General features: G+C 41.7%; 1 protein-coding gene across 5 annotated transcripts in view; it reads right to left on the bottom strand.

Moving 5' to 3' along the window:
* Positions 1-19,672, bottom strand: part of prkar1b (protein kinase, cAMP-dependent, regulatory, type I, beta) — a 63,437-nt gene extending 43,765 nt beyond the window's left edge. Inside the window, exons 1-5 of one of the 5 annotated variants that reach the window (XM_086185186.1) lie at positions 19,515-19,640; positions 17,496-17,609; positions 17,146-17,333; positions 4,988-5,158; positions 2,463-2,554 (exon numbers count right to left, since the gene is read on the bottom strand). In XM_086185186.1, coding sequence (XP_086041312.1) covers positions 2,463-2,554; positions 4,988-5,158; positions 17,146-17,319 — 437 coding nt within the window. In that variant the 5' untranslated portion in view covers positions 17,320-17,333; positions 17,496-17,609; positions 19,515-19,640. Of the gene's footprint in view, positions 1-2,462; positions 2,555-4,987; positions 5,159-7,836; positions 7,883-7,983; positions 8,184-17,145; positions 17,334-17,495; positions 17,643-19,514 lie in introns of those variants that run through there. The other 4 variants (XM_086185184.1, XM_086185185.1, XM_086185187.1 and 1 more) reach the window with 4 other exon arrangements.
* Between the last annotated feature and the right edge of the window lie 828 nt (positions 19,673-20,500).

Genomic DNA, 20,500 nt, shown 5'->3' with positions numbered 1-20,500 from the left:
ATTAAAATGCACCAATTACAGAGCTAGCATAGCCGCCCCGAATTCCTAGAAAGACAGATAAGCAATTTAAGAAGATGAGGTAGATTATGTGCAGGAGACAGAGTGAGAGAAGACAGTAAAATATGGAAAACTGGGTACAAAAGATGAAGGGGGGAAAAAAGAGCAGTGGAGAAAATAGAAAAAAACAAAGAGAGCTTCATTGTTTTCAATCTTGCTCATTACTGAAAGGGATGATAGCGTAATATAGTGCAAATGGGGGAACAAATCTTGTGGTGTTCGGCTTACATAACTGTTGAGTGACTAATCAGACAAGATGTTTTCACCGATGCACAAACACGCACTGCTTCCAACCTGAAGGCTTTCCTCTCTCTTACTCATTCACAATCTCACTCACACGCACACAAAACTCACGGATCAGTTTTATCGCTGTTTCAAGACAATTATTGGAAAAAAGACCAAATAAGGCCGAGCAAAAGTCGATACAAACTCCACAGCAGAAATGTTGTGTGTCACTGTCTGTCATTTAAAGTCTCATGCATTGATCCATTCCCCTGATGTCATGTAAGCAAAGGCCCTGCAATGCTGATCTAATTCCAGGTGCAGTAGTCAACTGTCACTATCTTCGTAGCCCGTGAGACCCCATGTGCAATGGTGCCTGATAACCCAAAGGGCCAGCTGTTTGCAGAACAAGAATAGTGAGAACTAGAGGAGGAGTGAGAGGCAGCAAGATACACCCATACACTCCATCTGCCTATGTGCGTCAGTCCTTGACAGTTCTGGAACATCTTAAGAAGGCGATGTACTTCACAGCTTTACATCATCAACACCAACAACAGACGGAATAGATAAGCAAAGATTATTACTCTGAAGCTGAACTTGGCTTCATTCTCTATTCTAGTAATTTCTTCTTGTTGTACACAGTCAAGTTTGAGCCCAGATGCACATTTTCTGACTTTTCATGTTTTGTCTCAACCCTTACCAGCGAACATGCCATGCACTCCTCGGCCATGTGCACAGACCTGGTTGCTGTGTGCCATTTTACAGTAATGCTGGAGAACCACATTGGCCATACATCAATACACTTCTTTCTGTAGGGGCTCAAGGCACGACTACCGCAACATAACCGCAATGCGACCAAACCATTGGCCAGCTAACCAGCATCATCAGCTAGGAGGGAAGTCTGAGGAAGCACAGAAGGGAGGGAAGAGACTGTGAGAGCAACAGAGAGAGGAATAAGTCATAACCAACTTGCTGCCATGTCCCTGCATGATCTAGCCAATCAGACAAGTTTACTCTCACCCAAGCTGCGTGGTCACCCGCAAATCCCACAACAATGAATTATTGTGTGCGCAGCATTAATGGCCGATGAAAACTGTTTGTAGTGAGACAGCAAACATGACAGCCAGTCGAATAAATTCTGCATCATGCATGGGTTCATGGGCCCATGATGACATTATTACATAGCTCGACATGCCAAGAGGCCTTGAGTACATTAAAACCTGATGCTGATGGCTTATGGTCCACTGCTACATCAATTTTTTCTGGTGTAACTCTAATCTGCCACATCAGCCACCCAAGAACATAGTTTTTCAGACTGTCCAGATCTATCACATGTTTAACTCCACTAAGGACCGCTTCAGAGGCACTGACATGCAATCAGAGGTCCTGCGTGCATGTGCCAAAGGAGCACTGTAAATTGTCAGCTGACGAAAGACTGGAAAGAGTGTGTTTTGGGTTTTGTCCGTGGAGGCTTTGGCCAACAGGAAAGCTCAGACGTTATCCTCTCCATGGGACATAATGGATTCTCCCCGCCAATGAAACACTATTCCAGCTTGTGGTCCCTCCTGGCCACCTGAAAGTCTTTCCCACAACACCCCCTTTTCTTGTCAAAGCCAAATGCAGCTATCACTTGAGATCTGGGAAGATGGAGGGATGGGGAGAGGATGGCTGAAAAGAGGAGGCATGTAAAGGAAAAATGAATAGGAGAGCAGATGGTATGAAAAACTGGAGGAATAGAGGGAAATTGGCACCCCCAACTATAGTAGGCTGTTGATATGTGATACTGACATAGAAACAAGTTACCATAACAACTTACACAACAATGTAACATAAAAACACATGCAGTGGCCCCCTTACCCACCCTTCATTGCATCCCCTCCTCTGCCACATCTGTCTATGTTCAATCCCTTTTCTCCCGTTGTGTGTGCCTGCAGACCTGAGCAGGCAACACTGGCACACAGTGGTCACCGCGGCATTGCACTCAACAGCAATAAGGGCCAGGTCATGAGTTTGTCAGAGTGTGCACACACGCACACAGACACAGATACACACACAGACACAGACACAGACACACACACACACACACACACACACACACACACACACACACACACACACACACACACACCACAGTAGATGTGGAAAACCATTTGAGTTTGCAGTGGTCTCAAATGGTTTTCTACCTTCTCTCGTTGTCATCTAGGTGAGCAAACAGCACATTCTTGGAGATGGCCTTGGCCAAGGCCGTCATGGTTTTGTAGTCTTTTGGGATCACCTGTGTAGACAAAGTAGAAATATCTATTACAGTAAAGGGCAACAACACTATGCAGGTGAATACATGAAACACACCAATGCAAACACATAATAAGCCTGACTTCAAAGAGGACTAAATTGAGTAATTAGAGAGCAGAGTATTGGCAAATGCTGAAAGGAATATTCCACACGTGTCAGCGTATTTTTGGGAAAGCCCATCTGTTCAGGAATTACACTCAAAATGTCACAGAGCCCTTAAAAATTCATGAGGGGCCAGAACTCATTCATAAAACATGCGTTCTCATGTCCCAGATTCAGTGGTGAGTGTGTGTGTCCATGGGAAGGGGATGGCAAAGTCTGTAGCCACAACAAAGCCACAGATGTTTGTATTTCTTAAGAGGCATCCAAGAACAACATATGCTCTTTTATGAGTGGTTGAGCAAGGCAAAAAGCAAGTAAATAGTCCTGCTTACAACAGAATGACTACGAGGGGTCAGGAACGTGTGTGTCTATGCACTTGTGTGTGTGTGTGTGTGTGTGTGTGTGTGTGTGTGTGTGTGTGTGTGTGTGTGTGAGGAGGGTGAAGGCTGTAATAATGTTAAGGCAACAGATGTAACCACTTGAAGACGACCACACAGCACTGTGCACAACATGCACACAAAATACACACACAACCTCATCACATATAAAACAAATGGATCTAAAGTACTAAAATTGTATCTTTTTGCAGTAGTTTGACATGAAAGGCTGCCTGATTTACCAACTGAGTTGGTTGAGGACACAGACACTCAGAGGGCTCAGAAGTAGAAGTCACTGACAGATTTAGAATTGAGGTCCGACTCATGATCTCTCAAAACATCAAATTATTAGAAATGACAAAAATACTTACATGGCCACAAATGAAAAGATCTAACTGAATTACTTTACAACGTAACCTACAAGCAGGTATACGTTTGGCTTTATTATTTCTGCATAAATAGAATGAGTTGACTTTGAAAGTTGGGTAAAGTAAGATAAGTGTCTAAGGACGTCTCAAGAATTACTGTAGCTTTTCCTGAACAGAAGCATTAAATTAGCTGTTTGAAAATCCCAATGTTCTCCAAATACGCCAAAAGAACGACTGAAATTTGGAAGATTTATGAATCAATTTCCACAGCTGTTCACAACTCCTCAGGCAGGTGACTAGAACAGTTGAGCCTCCCTGTTATCAATCTTGCTCTTAGACAGTGAGTGTGAGGGCATTTTGGCTGGCTCTTCAAAATGCTGTTTTAGATTGTGTAGGTTAAGTTTTGGGTATTTAGTTGTGGTATTCTGGTTAATGTGTGGGTAAGGGGATAGGAAGCATCTTACATGTGGGTGTGATCACATTGTGACACACAAGCACACATGGCATGCTAGAGTGGCCATGTCACTCCAGCGTGATGACGGGGGTTCACACCATGATGTCATTACCCAGCAATTAATGCTGTGTCCAGCTAATTACAACTTCACAAGCATGCAAATGACATAACAATTACAGTGTGTGTGCATGCAAAAGAGAACTTCTTCCTATAGCTTCAGTCACATTTGGACTGCAGAAGTGACAGTTTGCAGGATGAAGGATAATAACTTTGCTTCCCATGATAATAAAACAGAAAGTCACTTTACAAAAGGGAGCTGCTTACAAATAAAGTTAAATTTGCATTTTAGTATGATAAGGCAGAGATATAGTATGCATTCAAACAAAAAAGACAAGTATTAAATATCTCAGACTTTGAGTCAAGCTTTGAGTTAATACGTAATGTAAAAATGTTGAGAGTCAGTTTTCAACTGTAAATTGGCGCAAAAAAATGTCTGTTTCCACAGTAGGTGAAAAAAAATAAAAGCCTGACTGGCTAATTTCTAGGTCCTCGATGTACCCAGACAGATGTCTGATCTATGGTTGAGTCAAGAAAAACTGGAGATCCTCCAGAGTCATGACCTGGACGATCATCCTCCTCATTAAAGAAGTGAAATTTCAAGTTAGATTTAAAGTGAAACATAACATGTTAAAATACTTGTTTGGCAAGTCTTCAAATTTCATGAGAAATATGTGTAAACCATTAGGATGACGCCGCCACAGCAGGTCTTAACATCAGTTAGGCTACTGACTCATAAATTATGTATTTTTCAAAAACATCTGTTCATCACAGGCTGTTATAAATGTACACAGTTAATATCTCTTCACACTGTCATGTTGTTTCAGTAAGTGTGTTTACATTTATGTTTTAAGTGGATGTTAAGAGAGTGACAGCTGTCTGCCCAGCTAATAAACAACCAGCAACCTCAGCATCACAGGTCGATGGTTAGGAGTTCCATTTTTATTGCATTGCATTTTTTTTCTGCTTTTCTAGATGGAAGCTTTGAACTAGAACAGAACTCGAATGGGGTGGCTTCCTGGTGATGTTTGTGCATGCCTCCATCTTCTCAGACTGACCTTGCGTACGTAGCTGACAGCATCCTCCTCCGTATAGACCTCAGCGCTGACCCCTCCCCTGCGGCGTCGGGCCTTGACAACTGGGTTGGGCGGTGGGGGAGAAACTTCATCATCATGTGAGTCTGACTGGCTGTTAGATTTCTGACGTGCCATGATCTGCTTGCATTCTTCCTGTAAATAGAAGAGGAGGGAGACAATTGGTTGAGGAGCATGAACAGGAAGAAGGACACTGACAGACAGAGATAATACATAGTTTTATCAAAAGCGAGGAATTCATAAGAGATTTATGTTTAATAAAACAGCTGCAACAAGTACTAAAGCTTTAGGGAAAAAAACGCTGAACAAGGGCTGACCAACATCTCCAAATACCCTCCTCAACAGCAAGCGTCATGTGGACGTATCAGATCAGACCATGAAATATAGAGGCTCATCCAGGTACCCTCCTCCTCCTCCTCCCAGATGATGAAGAGCAAGGAAGAAAGACAGAGACAGGGTGCCTCTGGCTGAAGGTTGTTTTAACTACAGAACACTCTGCAGATGATGAATTATTGATTGCCAATAAATAGATTAGCATAACTGCACAACTCACAATAACCAAGCTTGTGTGTAAGTGAGATATCCGGCTGATGGGCTAAGATGGTGCACAGACGTAGCTGGTATCCAACGCCTGCTTTTTATTTTCTTTATTTTAATACTTCAGTGCCCAATAGCTGACTGGTATGACAGCAGTAATATGAAACCACCTCGTGTTTTGGTGAGAGTGGCAATGTTTGAAATATATTTTAATGTTTTCCGGGGGAACTGATGCAGTGCAAACAGAACTAAGCTGGGGTGTCACAAGGAGATAAGAGTCCCAAACTGTAAAATGGCAGGAGTTTGAACTCTCAACCTGTAGCACACCTGACCACACAGACAGATACTGTGCAAACATGGAGGTCATCTTTCATGTTTCATTTCCAGGACCAAAGGAAATTCTTTAGGTGAAGTTTACAATGATAAACAAAGACTTTCTGTTCACTGAATAAATACGCAAAGAATTAGATCAATCAAAACATCCTAGAACATAACAAGAGTCAGCACACGCATCCAGACCTCTCCAACTCTTTCTTGTCTTTTCTTTGTCGTGTCTTTTTGTCATAATATTTCAGTGTCATATCTTTTTTTGAACAAATATTGGCCAGAGCTTCTTTCTCTGTGCATGTATTGCTGGCACTCTTCCTCGTATGGTTTGAAATTGTTGTAGAGATAGATGTTTATAGAACACGTGGGAGAGTTTGGCTGAATTTGAGCTTACATGTTAATGAACTTCCTGTTTCCCCTGTATGTCACGTCTTTTCACCTTACAAAGGTAATGATAATACTCAAATGCAAGCATTAGAGGACACAAAATGGTGCATTTTCATATTTTGTAGTAGTATTGTCATAGTATTCCTTCTGTTATTTGAGTAGTTGACCTAAAGGCTACTTCTCCTGGGGCTGTTTAAGTCGAATAAGTATAAAAAGTAATTTATTAATCATGTACATTTGAAAGTGAATCATTTATCATCATTTACTACATTTAATTACCTTATGATCAAGTAACAAACTGATCATGAGAAAAGCTTGCATTTTGCTTTTTCTACGGTTTTAATAGGCTATATAATAGATTATTGATCATTTACAGCTTAAATCTGAACACCTGGTGTACTGCACATCACCAGTAGATACTGAGATGCAAGGCTCAGCGCCACCACAGCATTTCCAGTTGAGTAGATTCAAATACCACCATCATCCTCTATTAGATGTAGTAAACTAAGGCAACTTTTCAGGGGGGGGAATAAAAAAACCTGAGGCACCTGATATTGCTGCTGCATCATTCTGCTTTTACATTGTCAGGGAGGGAAAGAGACAGAAGCCGAGAAGACCATAGACGCACGGAGAGGAGTGAAGGTGACAGTGAGGGGATTAAATAGTTTTAGCAATCAATTCTCAAACTGCTCAATTACCTGACAATTGAGGCAAACAAAAGGATCCAACCTATAGTTCACAACTCAGCGCTTCTATGCACATTTCTGCTGAGTTTCAATCATCCCCACAACCTAATGTAAGAGGACAGAAACAATAGTGCTCGCTATAATTACACAAAACAGCAGCAAGTTACACAGTTTAGCCCAAGTATTCATCATCTTGACAAAGAATGCACTTACATGCTTTCCTGGAGTTGGTAGCTTTCCATCTAACAATTGTTTTGTCACAGCCTCTCTGATTCACCCCCTCCCCTCCCTCTCACTGTACCTCCGTTGCTACAATCACCAAAATATTTCATTCCCCGTCTTTGTATAACAACATGATAATGCAGATCCCTCACACACAGACACACACACACACACACACACACAAACATAAGTTGCTTACGCAAAGTCACTGCCTGAGGGACCACAGCCAGCAGGAGGAGAAGAGGGGAGCCAGAGAGTAGCATTGACGCACACGCAAACACACCAACATGAGCAGACTGCAGATGGAGAAATGAGCTGCCATACTACATACCAGGTATGCAACTAGATCATAAACTGTATCCTCATACAACCTCAGCAGTAAAAATAAACAACACAAACATAACACTTCCCATGCTATCAAAGGACTGCTATAATTCTCTCATCACACAAATAAACTAGGAACTTAACACTTCATTGAGGGGGCTGCTGTCAAAACTATCATTGAAATTCTCACACTCACTTGCTTTAGCAAACCCAGCATCATCACTTTGCAACAAAACAAGTCCAGAATCTCATGCTTGTACCCTCCTTCCTCCTGTCTCTATGAGATTAAATGCACACATAAACACTACGTTTGTTTATAAAGGTATTTACCATGTCATGGAGGGCCCCTGGCCAGGCTTGTTGTGTGTCCCTCAGCCTGTCAAAGGCACCAGGCATCAAGTCAGTCACATCAACACGTCAGCATGAGTGCAAGTATGCATGAGAATCAACACACAAGAATTCCCATCTCATACACACCTGACACGCATAGTACACTGTAGCAGCATCTCGCCATGAACAGTGACCACTGTGTGGGTGTGTGTACACTCAGCGTTGTGTGTGTGTGTGTGTGTGTGAGAGAGAGAGAGAGAGTAAGCAGAGAATCCAAGTTTGTTTGTGAGAGAATGGTAAAAATCAGAAATCTGTGTCTGCAATCCCTGCGACACAGCAGCTAAAGAATAAGACCACAGATGAAAACACTGATCACAGCAAAAAGCCAGTCTCTGAGTTGCTCCTGCGCAACTCTGTCTGCTTTGCCCTCGCTCTCGCTCGCTCTCTCTCGCTCTCTCTCTTTCTCTCTCACTCACACACACATACACAATCAGGTGGCGCAATCAGTGGGCTCTTCGTTCCCCCCCTGTCACTATGACAACTGGGTACTGTGAGCATCCTGAATAGTTGGTGGTGACTCTGAGCAGGAAGCAACAGTCGTTCACACACCTACATTCACACACACACCAATTTTGACGCCTGTTGACAGACTGTCGTTCTCCCGCTCGCTCTCTCACTCTCACATCCACAGCGATTCAGTTCACAGAAAGAAGAATCCCTGAATACAGACTTCTGTCCTGTCCAAATTGCATGCCTGTGTTTTGATCCAGTAAATGGCTGTGAACACTGGGGATACAGGGTTGGGTGTGGGGGGGGGGGGGGGGGGGTCTGCATCATCCCATACATTCCTTCTGTGTGCCAGACTCTGCTCTGTGCCACAGTGTGTCTCTCAGTTCCTGTTGATCTCCAGTCCCACCCACACTAAAGTCAGAGGCATCAAGTGAGGACATTGTGTCTGGGTCATCATGTCCTCATATTGTTCCGGTCCCAGTACGTATGGGGGTCTGCACAGAGGACTTCAAAGAACACCTATACTGTGTCTTTACCGGCAGCATAGAAGAAGCTTGTTCCTGCTTCAGTTTTACAGTAACACCACATCAGCTACGATTCATATTTTGCAGCCAGGATTTATCCAGCTTTCTTCCCTGCAATTTATCAAATATTTTTACCAGTGTAGCATCACTGCTGTTACACTATGTCAGAGGGCCCCCCTAACACACACACACACACACACACACACACACACACACACACACCTCTCCTCATCTCCTCTTCCTGCGTCATCATCAGCGGCTGGGTGCCAGTGAGAGAGAATATGAGAGAGGAGATGGAGGCTGAAGGCGTAAGCAGGACGTAAAAGCACTAAAATAAGTTTTCGGTTGTAGAGAGAGCGACTGCAGGTAAGAATGAGGACACAGAAAAGATGGCACACTGAAGTCACTGTTATTAAAGCATTATTTAGCTTTAATTTCATTTATGTGTGATGAAACATTCTAAAATGGGTTTCTGCAGCTTAGTTCATCCCCTGAATCAATCTGAAGCAAGAAACAGAACAAAAACTATGACTTACTCTTCCAAATAGCCATGACAAACCAATATTAATTAGTAGAAGCCGCTATCATACTTATTGGAAAAACATTCAACTCAATCAAGTGGATGAGGGAGCTTTTAGCAAGAAACAACATGAAAATATTTCATTCTTCCATCGTTAATTTCTATCATTATCTTACGAGAACAGGAAAATGTTGTTACCTTAGCGTGTCCCTGTCCAGTGATGGAGATTTCACTCTCCACTGAAAAGCGTGTGAGTGAAACAAAAACAACAAAGTGCCACACAAACATACAGAGGTAATGAAGCACGCAGAGCTGATCCACCAGTGGAGCTAACAGTCCACTCATCACTCTGTTCCACACCATTACAGCATCACAATGGACAGAAGGTTCGCTGCTGTATTAGCGTCTGCGTGTGGAGCGTGGAGTGCTGACCTCCAGGCTATGTCGGGCTCAACACAGACACACAGATTGTACCCACATAATAACTTTCTGTGGGTGATTCGGTTCTCTAATCTTATCCTATCTACCTGCGACAGACAGTACACAGCAGAGAGATGGACGACCACTGAAGAACCACTTGATTACTGAACCAAGTTTTCTCAAGATTTCAGTATATTGGTGTTTTTTTCCCCCTTTTTTTCCCACTGTTAATTTAATATTTTTCAATTGCACAGCCACCAAGACTGTACCATATTGCTTGTGAATCAATCTGAAAGGAGAAATTGAAATAATGTGTTGCTCTGCCGAGCAAACATAATAGGGTCTTCGCCAGAAGTACCTTCTGGCTCAGGCCCTAATTACTGGTTGGGCAGTTGACAGAAAAAAAAATCTGGAGTTTTGATAATTATCTTATTGTTAAACCAATACTTTACCCAAAAAAGTGTATTTTGCCTTTCAAGTATTCACAAGTAAGTGTCATGTGATCGTTAAGAAGATTTCTGCCTCCTGCCTTGCTTCTGCGTTAATCCAGGACACAGAGATTGCAAGTCCCATATATTGTACTTGAGGCTAACAATGACTGACTACAGCAAAACTGCCCCAAACATCAGTTTACAAACTCTCAAGCTCTCAATTCATGGTGGCGATGCACCAGAAGGATCATGGGTTGTTTTTGCCCAAACCAAAGTCTTTGTGGATTACTGAGTATACAGAAGATGTGGATTATACCAACAATGCGTTTGTCAGGTTGCAAACTGACATTTTTGGGCCGTTTTGCTGTTTTTAAGGGGACAATCATCATTAGCTTCAGGCTAAATATACATGGCTGTCTCTTTCTGCATTCTGGAGTCACAAAGAAGTGATTAAGGAGGGAAAAAACATTCTTGAGCATAAGAAAATTTCTGAGAACTTAAACGTCAAAATACACAATTTGGTAGAAGTGTCACTTCCAAGAAATTTTAAACAACAATGCATGTATGAATTATGGATTTGACAGTTGATCAAATGAAGAACTTTGACTTGAGGGTGTAATTCACTATTTTCTGACATTTTTTTCACGCCACAACTATTCACAAATTTATCAAGAAATAATCACAGGTGATGTGCTTTACCAGCTCTGTGTTTGGAAATGACATTGATAGACTGCTTAGGCGACCATCCTAGCCTTACATTTGTCCCATATTTTGTACAACTGGCTCTCTGTTTCTGTCCTGATGAGTTATATCTCAGTGCATGTTTCCCTGACAATCCTTCTGTTTTGCACACATCAAGCAGATTAGTAGAGAAAGGATGCAATGGACAAATGATGAAGGACAAAAGAGGACCACCGGGGAGACAGGGTGTGATTTACCTGAAGTGGCCCAGGGTGGGCCGGACTGATAGAAGTTTAGGCCTGGATCACTGCCTGCACCCCGGGCTGATTTGACAGAATGCCCTGCTCCCAACATGGTTGTGATGAGTGAACAAACATAGAACGGAATCTAATTACACTCGTGCTGCAAATCTGTGCAAATGTGAAAAAAAAAGATGATAATCTAAAACTCAATCCACTTCTCTTTTAAATGCTCTCAGCCGACTCAACAATGAACCTCCCAACACAATGTCAACTAAAGGACTGGTGGGTTTGTTATAGGTCCTGGTGACAGCTGAATGGCTGGCAGCACACTCAGGCTTCTCATCTTACAGGGGAAGAGGAGACAGTGACTGATAGCCTGACAGACATAATGCAATGTGATGGGATTGTTCACAAACACGGTTGATGGAGCGAGTTTACATTTGTTCTACTTGACAGCCAGAGACAAAGACAAGCATCCAGCTTCTGTATCCCGATCATGTTGCTGTTTCTATTGAATGCATTGAATGCAGTTATGCTCGCTGAATAATTCTACCACCAGATCAGTATTTCCACCAAGGCTCTACAAGCTGTTTTTTGCGAAGGTCCACCATTTTTTCATTCAAGCCAGGCACAAAAAAATGATCTCACGTTGGCAGCACACATTCACATAAATCAACCATTCTCAGAGAATACAGGGATAAAATCTTCCTGCTCTTTAACGACTGAGCTTATATGAAAATATATTTCTAAAAATTGTTCTTTTTTTTATTATTTTTGTCGATGTGACAGGCCTAAAATGTAGATCTGTTTGTGGACTGTAAAAAAAAAAAAAAGATCCAGTCATGTATGCAGACAGCAGGGTTCCCACCAGTGTTGCAGCATTAACGAGTGTGTGTGCTCGAGAGACAGCCTGATGATAAGTAAGAAGTTAGAACACTAACGTTAGTCTTGAACACAGAAATGCACCATTGATCATAGGTTTGGTTTGAGTATGCAGAATACTGCCAAAACATACAGTACATTCATGTACTTGGCATGTGCTCAACTCAAAGCAAGTTACCCACACGTCAAGTTGATGCCCGAGTACCACACACACACACACACACACACACACAGATGGAGTGATGGCTGTCATGTGCTGAACATTTGGGATGTGCTCTGCGGATTTCTACGTGCGGTTGCCAGTGCAGGTGGTGTGTTATGTACAAGCCCAAGTGTTGATTCCTGCATAGCTGAAGCAAAATTTGCAGGAGGGGGAGGGGGACACATCAGATATGTTCTGGCAAATACTAAAAATAAAAAAAAGATGAGGGGAGAGACATGTACAGTATCTTGTTGATCTGGAGAAATATTGCTTTTCTGTGCCGAGGAGGAACCATAAATCTAAAGGAGGTTTGAGTCTCTACAAGTTGATAATGATATATGTGGCTAGATAAATCAAACATCAACAGTAAAATGATGCCAGAATACAGTGTTGAGCCTTGTGAAGATGAAATGTGATTAATTCAACAAAACACCCACTGTAGCAGCTGCAAATCTGATATACTACGTGACATTTCCAAACTCACAAATTCAGTTCTGGCACATTTAACTGTTAAGTGGTACTGCCTGCTGGACAGATCTGGGCAGACGGAGGAGATCTAGTCACAGTTTGTGTCATAGTAACATTATTTTTTCATTCTCTATGCCAAAATTTCGTAATAATTATACACCAATAGGCTGAGCAGCTAATGAGACAGAGAATGTCCATCTGAAGCGTCTGTTGTGGCGATCAAAGGAGTCATTACCACGCTTAAATCGGCAAGATGAAAGGAGCCAGACGCCTGTGATCTTCTCATTCATGACCGCAGTGTGTTGTAATGTAAAAAAAAAAATAATAATTGGTTGAAAACAAATTAGTCTGACAGTTACAGTGCGTTCTCAAGTGCAGTGTAAGGTGTGTGAAGATATGGGTAGAGACGAGGAAAACAAAGAAAAACCGAGATAGAAAAGAGTAAATGTGGTGGTGATTTCTGTTTGACATGAATCACAGATATGAAACGAGACCCAGGTTTAAGAGGAGAGAGAATACCTGCTGATCTAGTCAAAGCTGCAGACACAAAGGGGAGAAGAAATAAACTTTGAGAATAGAACGGTTCACTGAACACAGGATAGACTCCCATCACTCCTCTACAGTTGCCTAGGTTACCGCCTTTAGTGGGCCACAGTTGGTGAGGAAAAAGGCTGGAGAAAAATAAAGAGAAATATGGAGGGTGAGTAAATAAAAAATGTGACAACAAAGGTGCATTTCTTTACGTTTTCTGATATCTCTTTGTGAGCAGAGACAAAACATGTTATTCTCACTAAAAAAGGAAAACAAAATGTTGGGGCAGGGCACCTACATTCTGAGGCACTTAACTAACATTTCAAGCCATAGAATACTGAAAAACCTTAAGAATAAGAATACGCATTTTAAAAAACATTCCGGAATATAGCAACTGCACTTCTAAATTCAGACATGGTTTGTTGAAGCAAATGCTGTCCCTAAAGTAATCTCAGGGGAGAAGTGAGTAAGATGGTAAGTAACGGAAGTAACTGTGACAATCACTCTTTCATAAATTAAGATGTGTGAAGATTGTGTAAAAACTGATAATCCTTTGTGGCTGACCCAGGAAGTTATCAAAAGCGACCGAAAAACATTGAATATACTGTAGTTTACACCATACTGAAGACATCTGAAGATGGAAAGGAGTTTGAGAAAACAGTTTGGTCACATGGAGAAAAACATATGTGATTAAGAATTATCAGTCATTATCGATATCGACTAAAATGATGTATTTAATCGTGGCCTTTTTGTCCAGCTGACTGCCCAGTTCTAACAGGACAACTGAATAAGATCACCTCATTGGAAAATATGTGAATGCGTATGTAGGCTACTGCAGAGACTCACAACACATGCAATATTAACTTCCTCTGATAGTCTTCATCCTGCCTCAGCTATTGATGTAAACTGTCTCATGGCGGCTAAACTGCAAGACTCCTTTGGTTAACGTGGATTTTACAATAGTTTACTTGTATGTATTATGATGTAATATATCCTCCGGTGTACATTCACTCCACATAATGGATTATCAATGCTGTGCTGATGCTCATTTGTTAAGCAGAGGATAGGTGCGCATTGTGTAATTTTACAGCAATGCTCACACGCAGCATTTTACTGTGCACTTCTGCTGCAGCCATTAGTATTCAAGCAGCTTCTCCGACTATGCAGCATTCAAGGCCACGCTAACAGCAGCAGCCCTGCTATCAGTGTTGGACCTGCTGTGCTTACGAGCAGAAACAGAACAGCTTCACCTCAGCCTGAAAACCTCACTCACATTCTGCCCTAAAACCTGGGCTTATCATAATGGAGGGGCAGACTGTGAATGGGATTTCGATTGGTGTGCTTGCTAAACACATCGTGAGCTCAATAAATGAATTAAGGAAATCAACTTGAACCAGTGCAGGTAATATGATAATAATGCAATAGTGATTTGAATCCTACACATTTCTCTGCTATCCTGAACATCATACTGTTCTGTTTTGAGGACTTCATACAGATACACAACTTAAACAGAGAGCAAAAGTAGGTGAGGAGTTGGGACAGACTGAGACAGTTGCACTTCCTGGAGACTATTACACTCATTCTGGAAAAAGAAGCATCATTTTGATCAGCAGCAGGATCACATATTTTCACTGTTAAGGAGACAGAGGAGAGGCAGGAATTCAGTAACATCTCCACATGACCTGTCGAGTTGACTGCACAATGTCCATGGAACATTCAGAAGCACTGATCTTCAGACTCAAATCCCGAAATGAGCAGCCTGGCCACCTGATGCTTCAAGCACAGAGGGTAATACTAGCATCTAAATATTCCTTCACGCCCCACTTCTTCTGCATCAGTGTGATATGACAAGCTAAACCACAGCCCTCTTGATATTATCATATCACCTTACTAATAAAACACATCATAACTAGTTTTTAAGTATTGTTTACAGATTCTCATTTGCAGTATAACATTTAGCTACAAATGTGGCTCTTGATAAAATGTTAACATCACTGGAATGTCCCCTTCTCGCGTCTCTAAGGATTTCTTTTATATGTGTTGGCCCTGCGATGGACTGGCGACCCGTCCAAGGTAAACCTAAAGGCTGCTGGGATAGGCTCCAGCCCCCCTCCCGCCCAAATATTAACACTTGAAAAATATGCATTTAAGCAATTTGTTTACAAATGATCACTTGCTGCACAAGAAACTAGTGAAGTCAAATGGCTGTCACATGCTGGCACATGCACACACACACACACACACACACACACACTCAGAGACAAAGACATACAAAATGCACTATTGCCGGAAAGGTTGAGTCTCTCCCCCAGGCACAAGCATGATGACAATCAGCCGTACTGTATCTGATGTCTCTTCACAATCACCTCCTGTTGCAAACATCTTCCCAGGGCCTCTCTCTCCCCCCTGAAAGTATTGTGACCTCTTTGTAAGAGTAGAACCTCTTGTTCACACAAATGCATCTTATGATCCACTCCTGAACCAACAACAGACTGATGAAAGTGGAGCCAAAAGCTCAACGTCAAGAACATCCACTGAGGCTAAACAACGTTTTTAGATTTGAACATAAAGCACAATAGACGTGATGTTGTTAGCATCGTCATGGGTTTCCTCGTCTAAAAGCCTATGGGGGTTTTTCACTGGGTCATCACCGAAACGTAAGCTACGTGAGAACCAAAGAGACAAAATGATTTGTTTCGCAAGATCCTCTTCCAAAATGAACAACACTTTTATGATAAGTGTGAGTGCAACTTCTAGAGGCACAAAGTTAACATCCACTGAGGCATGACTTCAACATCAGCTTCTTCTGTTTTCACACGTTTAATGTGTCCTTCAGAAACCTATTTTTAAGACACATGAAATGCTATGAAATTCACAAGTATGGTATTTGCTGACATCTCATATGTTGTAAAACAAATCTTTGAAATATCGTAGGCTCATGTTAACCAAAACTTGATTTCAAGCATATGACTGAAAACCCAACACCGTTAAGGAGAGGGTCAACAATCCAACTATTTTCTGGGTTTGATAACTACTGTAATTCCTGCATCTCTCTCGGGAATTTACTGAGTCATGTCATGTCTTTTGTATTTAAAGAATATAAAGAACTATTTGATTGCAATCATTGGAAAGCAAAGGGGGTAAAAAGGGAAATTTTTCCATAAATAGCCTCTTGCCAACATAGAAGTGCCAGCTGAATCCATCCCATAAGCTACAAAGACACAGGAAGGCACACACACACTGGAGAGGACGCAATGATACAACCTGATCCCTACTTCATATCGTTTCCTCTCTCTCACCATCTCTCTGCACTCCAACTGTTCATGAATGTGACACAGCTTTGCTCTCCTTGCTCACTGACAGACAAACAGATAGAAAGCACTCTGTTCCCTGGCCCAGCAAAAAGGACACTGGCCTTTTATGGGTACTGATCTCATATTCCCTGTTGGATTCGACTATTACAGGATGAAAATGAACTCTCACTTGAAACAGTCTGAGCGCTGATTGGTTTTTTTTTAGCCATGATCCCCAAACTAACTGGAGGATGTCACTTTGAAGATACTGTAAAGTAACAAACTCATAACAATGCTTCCGTGCAGTTCAAAAACACCGGTTACAGAATTCAACGAGCCATGATGAGAAACAATGTCCTTAACACATACAAGCAACCACCATACTACAATAGAAGTCCATCTTATTTATAGACTCTTTTCTTCTTAAAATAATATACGGTCAGAGGAATTAGTCAGACAAGGAGCACTACCTGCCAATTAGCACACTCATGTCATCATATTCAGGATAAAATCACTACATAATAATTTGGACAACACAGATTCCCTCATGACAAACAGAGACACTGAGAAACCAAAACATACAAACACATAACTTTATCACCAACCTTCTCCAGCTTTTCAAAATGCTCCCGCAGGAATTTCATAGGACGCTCAGGCTTAGCGATGCAGAGGTTCACAATGCACTCTTTGAGGATCTGCTGGATGTTGTGCTTCTGCACAAAAATCTCACAGCCCTTCAAACTCTCGTCTTCTTCCAGAGTGGAGGAGGAGGTGGCCATCTTATCTTTTATCTCTGTGGCAATGGGAGAAAACAGGGTGGACCATGAGAGGAGGGGAGAGGAGAGGAGGGGAGGGGAGGCAAGAACATGATAGCAGTAGAAAAGTGGAAAACGGAAAAATAGAGAGGTGATAATGTATATTGGGAACAAGGTGATGGAACATTTTGTACCCATACCTCCTGGGTTAGGGGTTCTCTCTCGCTCTCTCTCTCTCTCTCTCTCTCTTTTGTTTCTGTTTGTCCCATGTTTGTCTGTCTTTCTGTGTGTGATCACTTCTGTGCACCACCATCCTGGTCCCATTACAAGCCATTCCATCAGCACACCTGACTCAGACAATCTCATCAATTCTACAAGTTGCAGCATACAGTTACAATACACCAGTTCATCGCTCCACCCTTCACCAAATCATCCATTCCCCTACATGTTAACGCACTATAACCAAATCCTGAAGTCATAACCAACCAAGACGGCAATACCCTGAACAAGATGGAACAATATGAGCTGAAAAATGTTGCTATACTTGTTCATTATCTTAATAATATCTCATCATTGCAATGAATCACATTGATGTACTTTTTAAAAAGTACAAGGTAAGCCACAACAAACATTTTCTAGTAGGTTTGTCTATCAATATTTACATTTTCCATTTAAAAGAACTATTTTACAGGTTAGGGTTTTTTTTGTTTTTTGTCCCCTTGAAGGTGGGGAGGTTATGTTATACTGAGGAGATCGGTGTGATATCGCTCCAAGTTCCATCCCCAAGCTCTGATGTAAAATGGACACGAAATTAGTCCTTAAAACATGGAAGTAATCTAGCATTTCTGTGTGTCCGTTTCCCACCTTTGGAAGTCAATCAGATTTTTTTTCAATAGGATTTTCAATTAAATACATGAAATAAGGTCAGTGGTAAACACTTGCTCAATACATTTTAACATTTTGTTCTCTGGAATAAAACGCGTCAGTAAATAAAGCCCTTGTGAATTTCAAAACTTTCTTTTGTCTTGAAGGGATGGGTGAATCCTATCTGTTTCTTACCAATGATGATGTTGAATGGCAGAGTTCTTCCTCAGAACAACAGGTGCTGTTCCTTGTAACAGCTCTGGAAAGTTGGGCAAAATAAAAGTGCAGGGAAATTTCCTCCACAATGTGCACAAAAAAGACTGAGTGAGTCTCAGTCAACTTGCACATACAGGAACGTGGCCCCCAGTGACCGTCGCGTGTGCCGTTTTTCTCAACCGTTCCAGAGCTAATATGAGATACAGCTTTGAATGTTCTGAGCAAGAACTCTGCCAGTCGTCATCATCATCGGTTACTAGCAAATAGGACTCAGCTTAAAAAAATGACTCATCTCATTAGCAGCAGCTGATGCTGAAGTTACTTGTCATAGTTATGAACTCATAGTTCATTCACAGTTTAACAATAGCTTTGTACTCCTAAAGATTGCATTTACTCTCTGAACATCATGAAAAACTATGTTAATCTGTGAGGATTATTGTGCTGAAAAAAACAGTTTAAGTCTCATAAACTTGGGTTTACCCAGAGTTTATTTAGCAACAGTATAAAAAAATCCCACTGGCTTCTGGTTGAGGGATGTTGGTACAAAAATATGTCCAAGCTGTATTGAGTGAGTGCATTATGGTTTGCATAATAATTTGTAGGTTTGAGGGTTAAGCTGCATGAGCGTGAACACTTTTTAAATGGTGCTTCATTAGTTGTAGCGTTCTTAGTGAAAGTGAATAACTTCAGGGGGAAGCAGAGCAAAATGACAGACTATGTCAAGTGTTAACAGCAATGATAACGTCAGACGACTCAAATAAAATGGCAGTATATCTCTCAACAAGCCAGGAAGCTGAGCAGGTGAGGCTAACTACTCTACATTACTTCCTCATGGGAAATCACCTATGTCGTATGGTAAATACTGCATATCAAATCACTTGTGTAGTTTCTTGAAGGCGAGTCACAACGTTGCATCCACATGTAGCAACTGTAGCAAGCTAATTAGTGATGTGAGTGAACACCTGTTTCAGTGCATTCAAGCTAGCTAGCCTTGCTAACCTTACAATGACAACCAAACTACAACGCAGGGGAATTACTGCGACTACCAAGACGTAAATGCTACCGGGGGACTTGTCTGCCCCGCTGTTCCGTGTCCATAAAAAGAACGGTGTAGTTTGTGCTCTCGCTGGTGTCCCTACCGTTATTTTATGGAGGATGCTCAGTGAGAAAACACCTCGCTGGTGGTGGGAGGCTGGTGAGGTGCCGCTTGTTAGCTGGGATGCTGCCGTTGCTGCTCTCCGCTACCTCGGCTCGCTCTGCGTCAGTCCCGATGACGTCAATCTGTCATCTTCTCAACCGCAAAGGCGCGCTCACGAGGTCAGCGGCAGCGAGTGCGCGCCAGTCTACTTGGACCTTTCATATTTTTTTTACCTGTCACTGTTTTTTTTTTTAAATTATTATTATTTGTCCATTTGGAGGAAAAACTGTACAATGTCACACAAGAGGAACAATGTAAGTTTTGAATTTGGTGATAAATATTGTAATTTGCTTTGTCGTGTGCAGTCAAACATGGCGGTACATGAGCAGTGGGGGTCTTATTAATATTCCTGTTTTCTCATTAGTGTCCAGTAGTTGACAACATATGCTGCCTTGGTCTTCCAGCTATTTATGTAAGATAGAATCCCTGAACTGTCATACTATCAGGCCCACATAGCGTAAGTACTGGTGTAAGCAAGTGAATTTGTTTCTGTTTGTATCAGGCCTGTGGTTGCCTATTTCTCATGTAATTTCTGCTGATTTCATTATAAATAAATGTAACAATATGTGCATCATTCATCAACTGAATTTCAAAAAAGCCATGCTAAATAAATTTCATTTCGCAGCAACCAAAATCCAGCTGCAACACAACCACAATGTTTTCTTTTCCTTTGGAAAGACTCAGTGCCAAATTAAAGGAAATGAGAGCAGCTTCATAAATGTATGGCAGCCACTGATAAACGACTTGCCCAAAGATCTGAGTGGTTTGACTGCAGGGGGAAGAGGCACAATAGACTGGAAAGCCCCAGGGGCCCTTTCACAACTCTCTTTATTATTAAATATGTAAGCAATGGTGTGTCGGGAATGAACATTAAGGTGAGTAAAGGGTATCCTGCCATGAATGTGGGCGTAAGTTATATACACAAGT

The sequence above is a fragment of the Aulostomus chinensis genome, chromosome 18 (assembly GCF_037954235.1).
Source record: "Aulostomus chinensis isolate RoL2024-O1b breed Wild chromosome 18, RoL_Achi_v1.0, whole genome shotgun sequence".
In the NCBI taxonomy this organism is placed as follows: Eukaryota; Metazoa; Chordata; class Actinopteri; order Syngnathiformes; family Aulostomidae; genus Aulostomus; species Aulostomus chinensis.
Note: the sequence above shows the minus strand (reverse complement) of the source record. Positions and strands in the feature narration are given on the sequence as shown.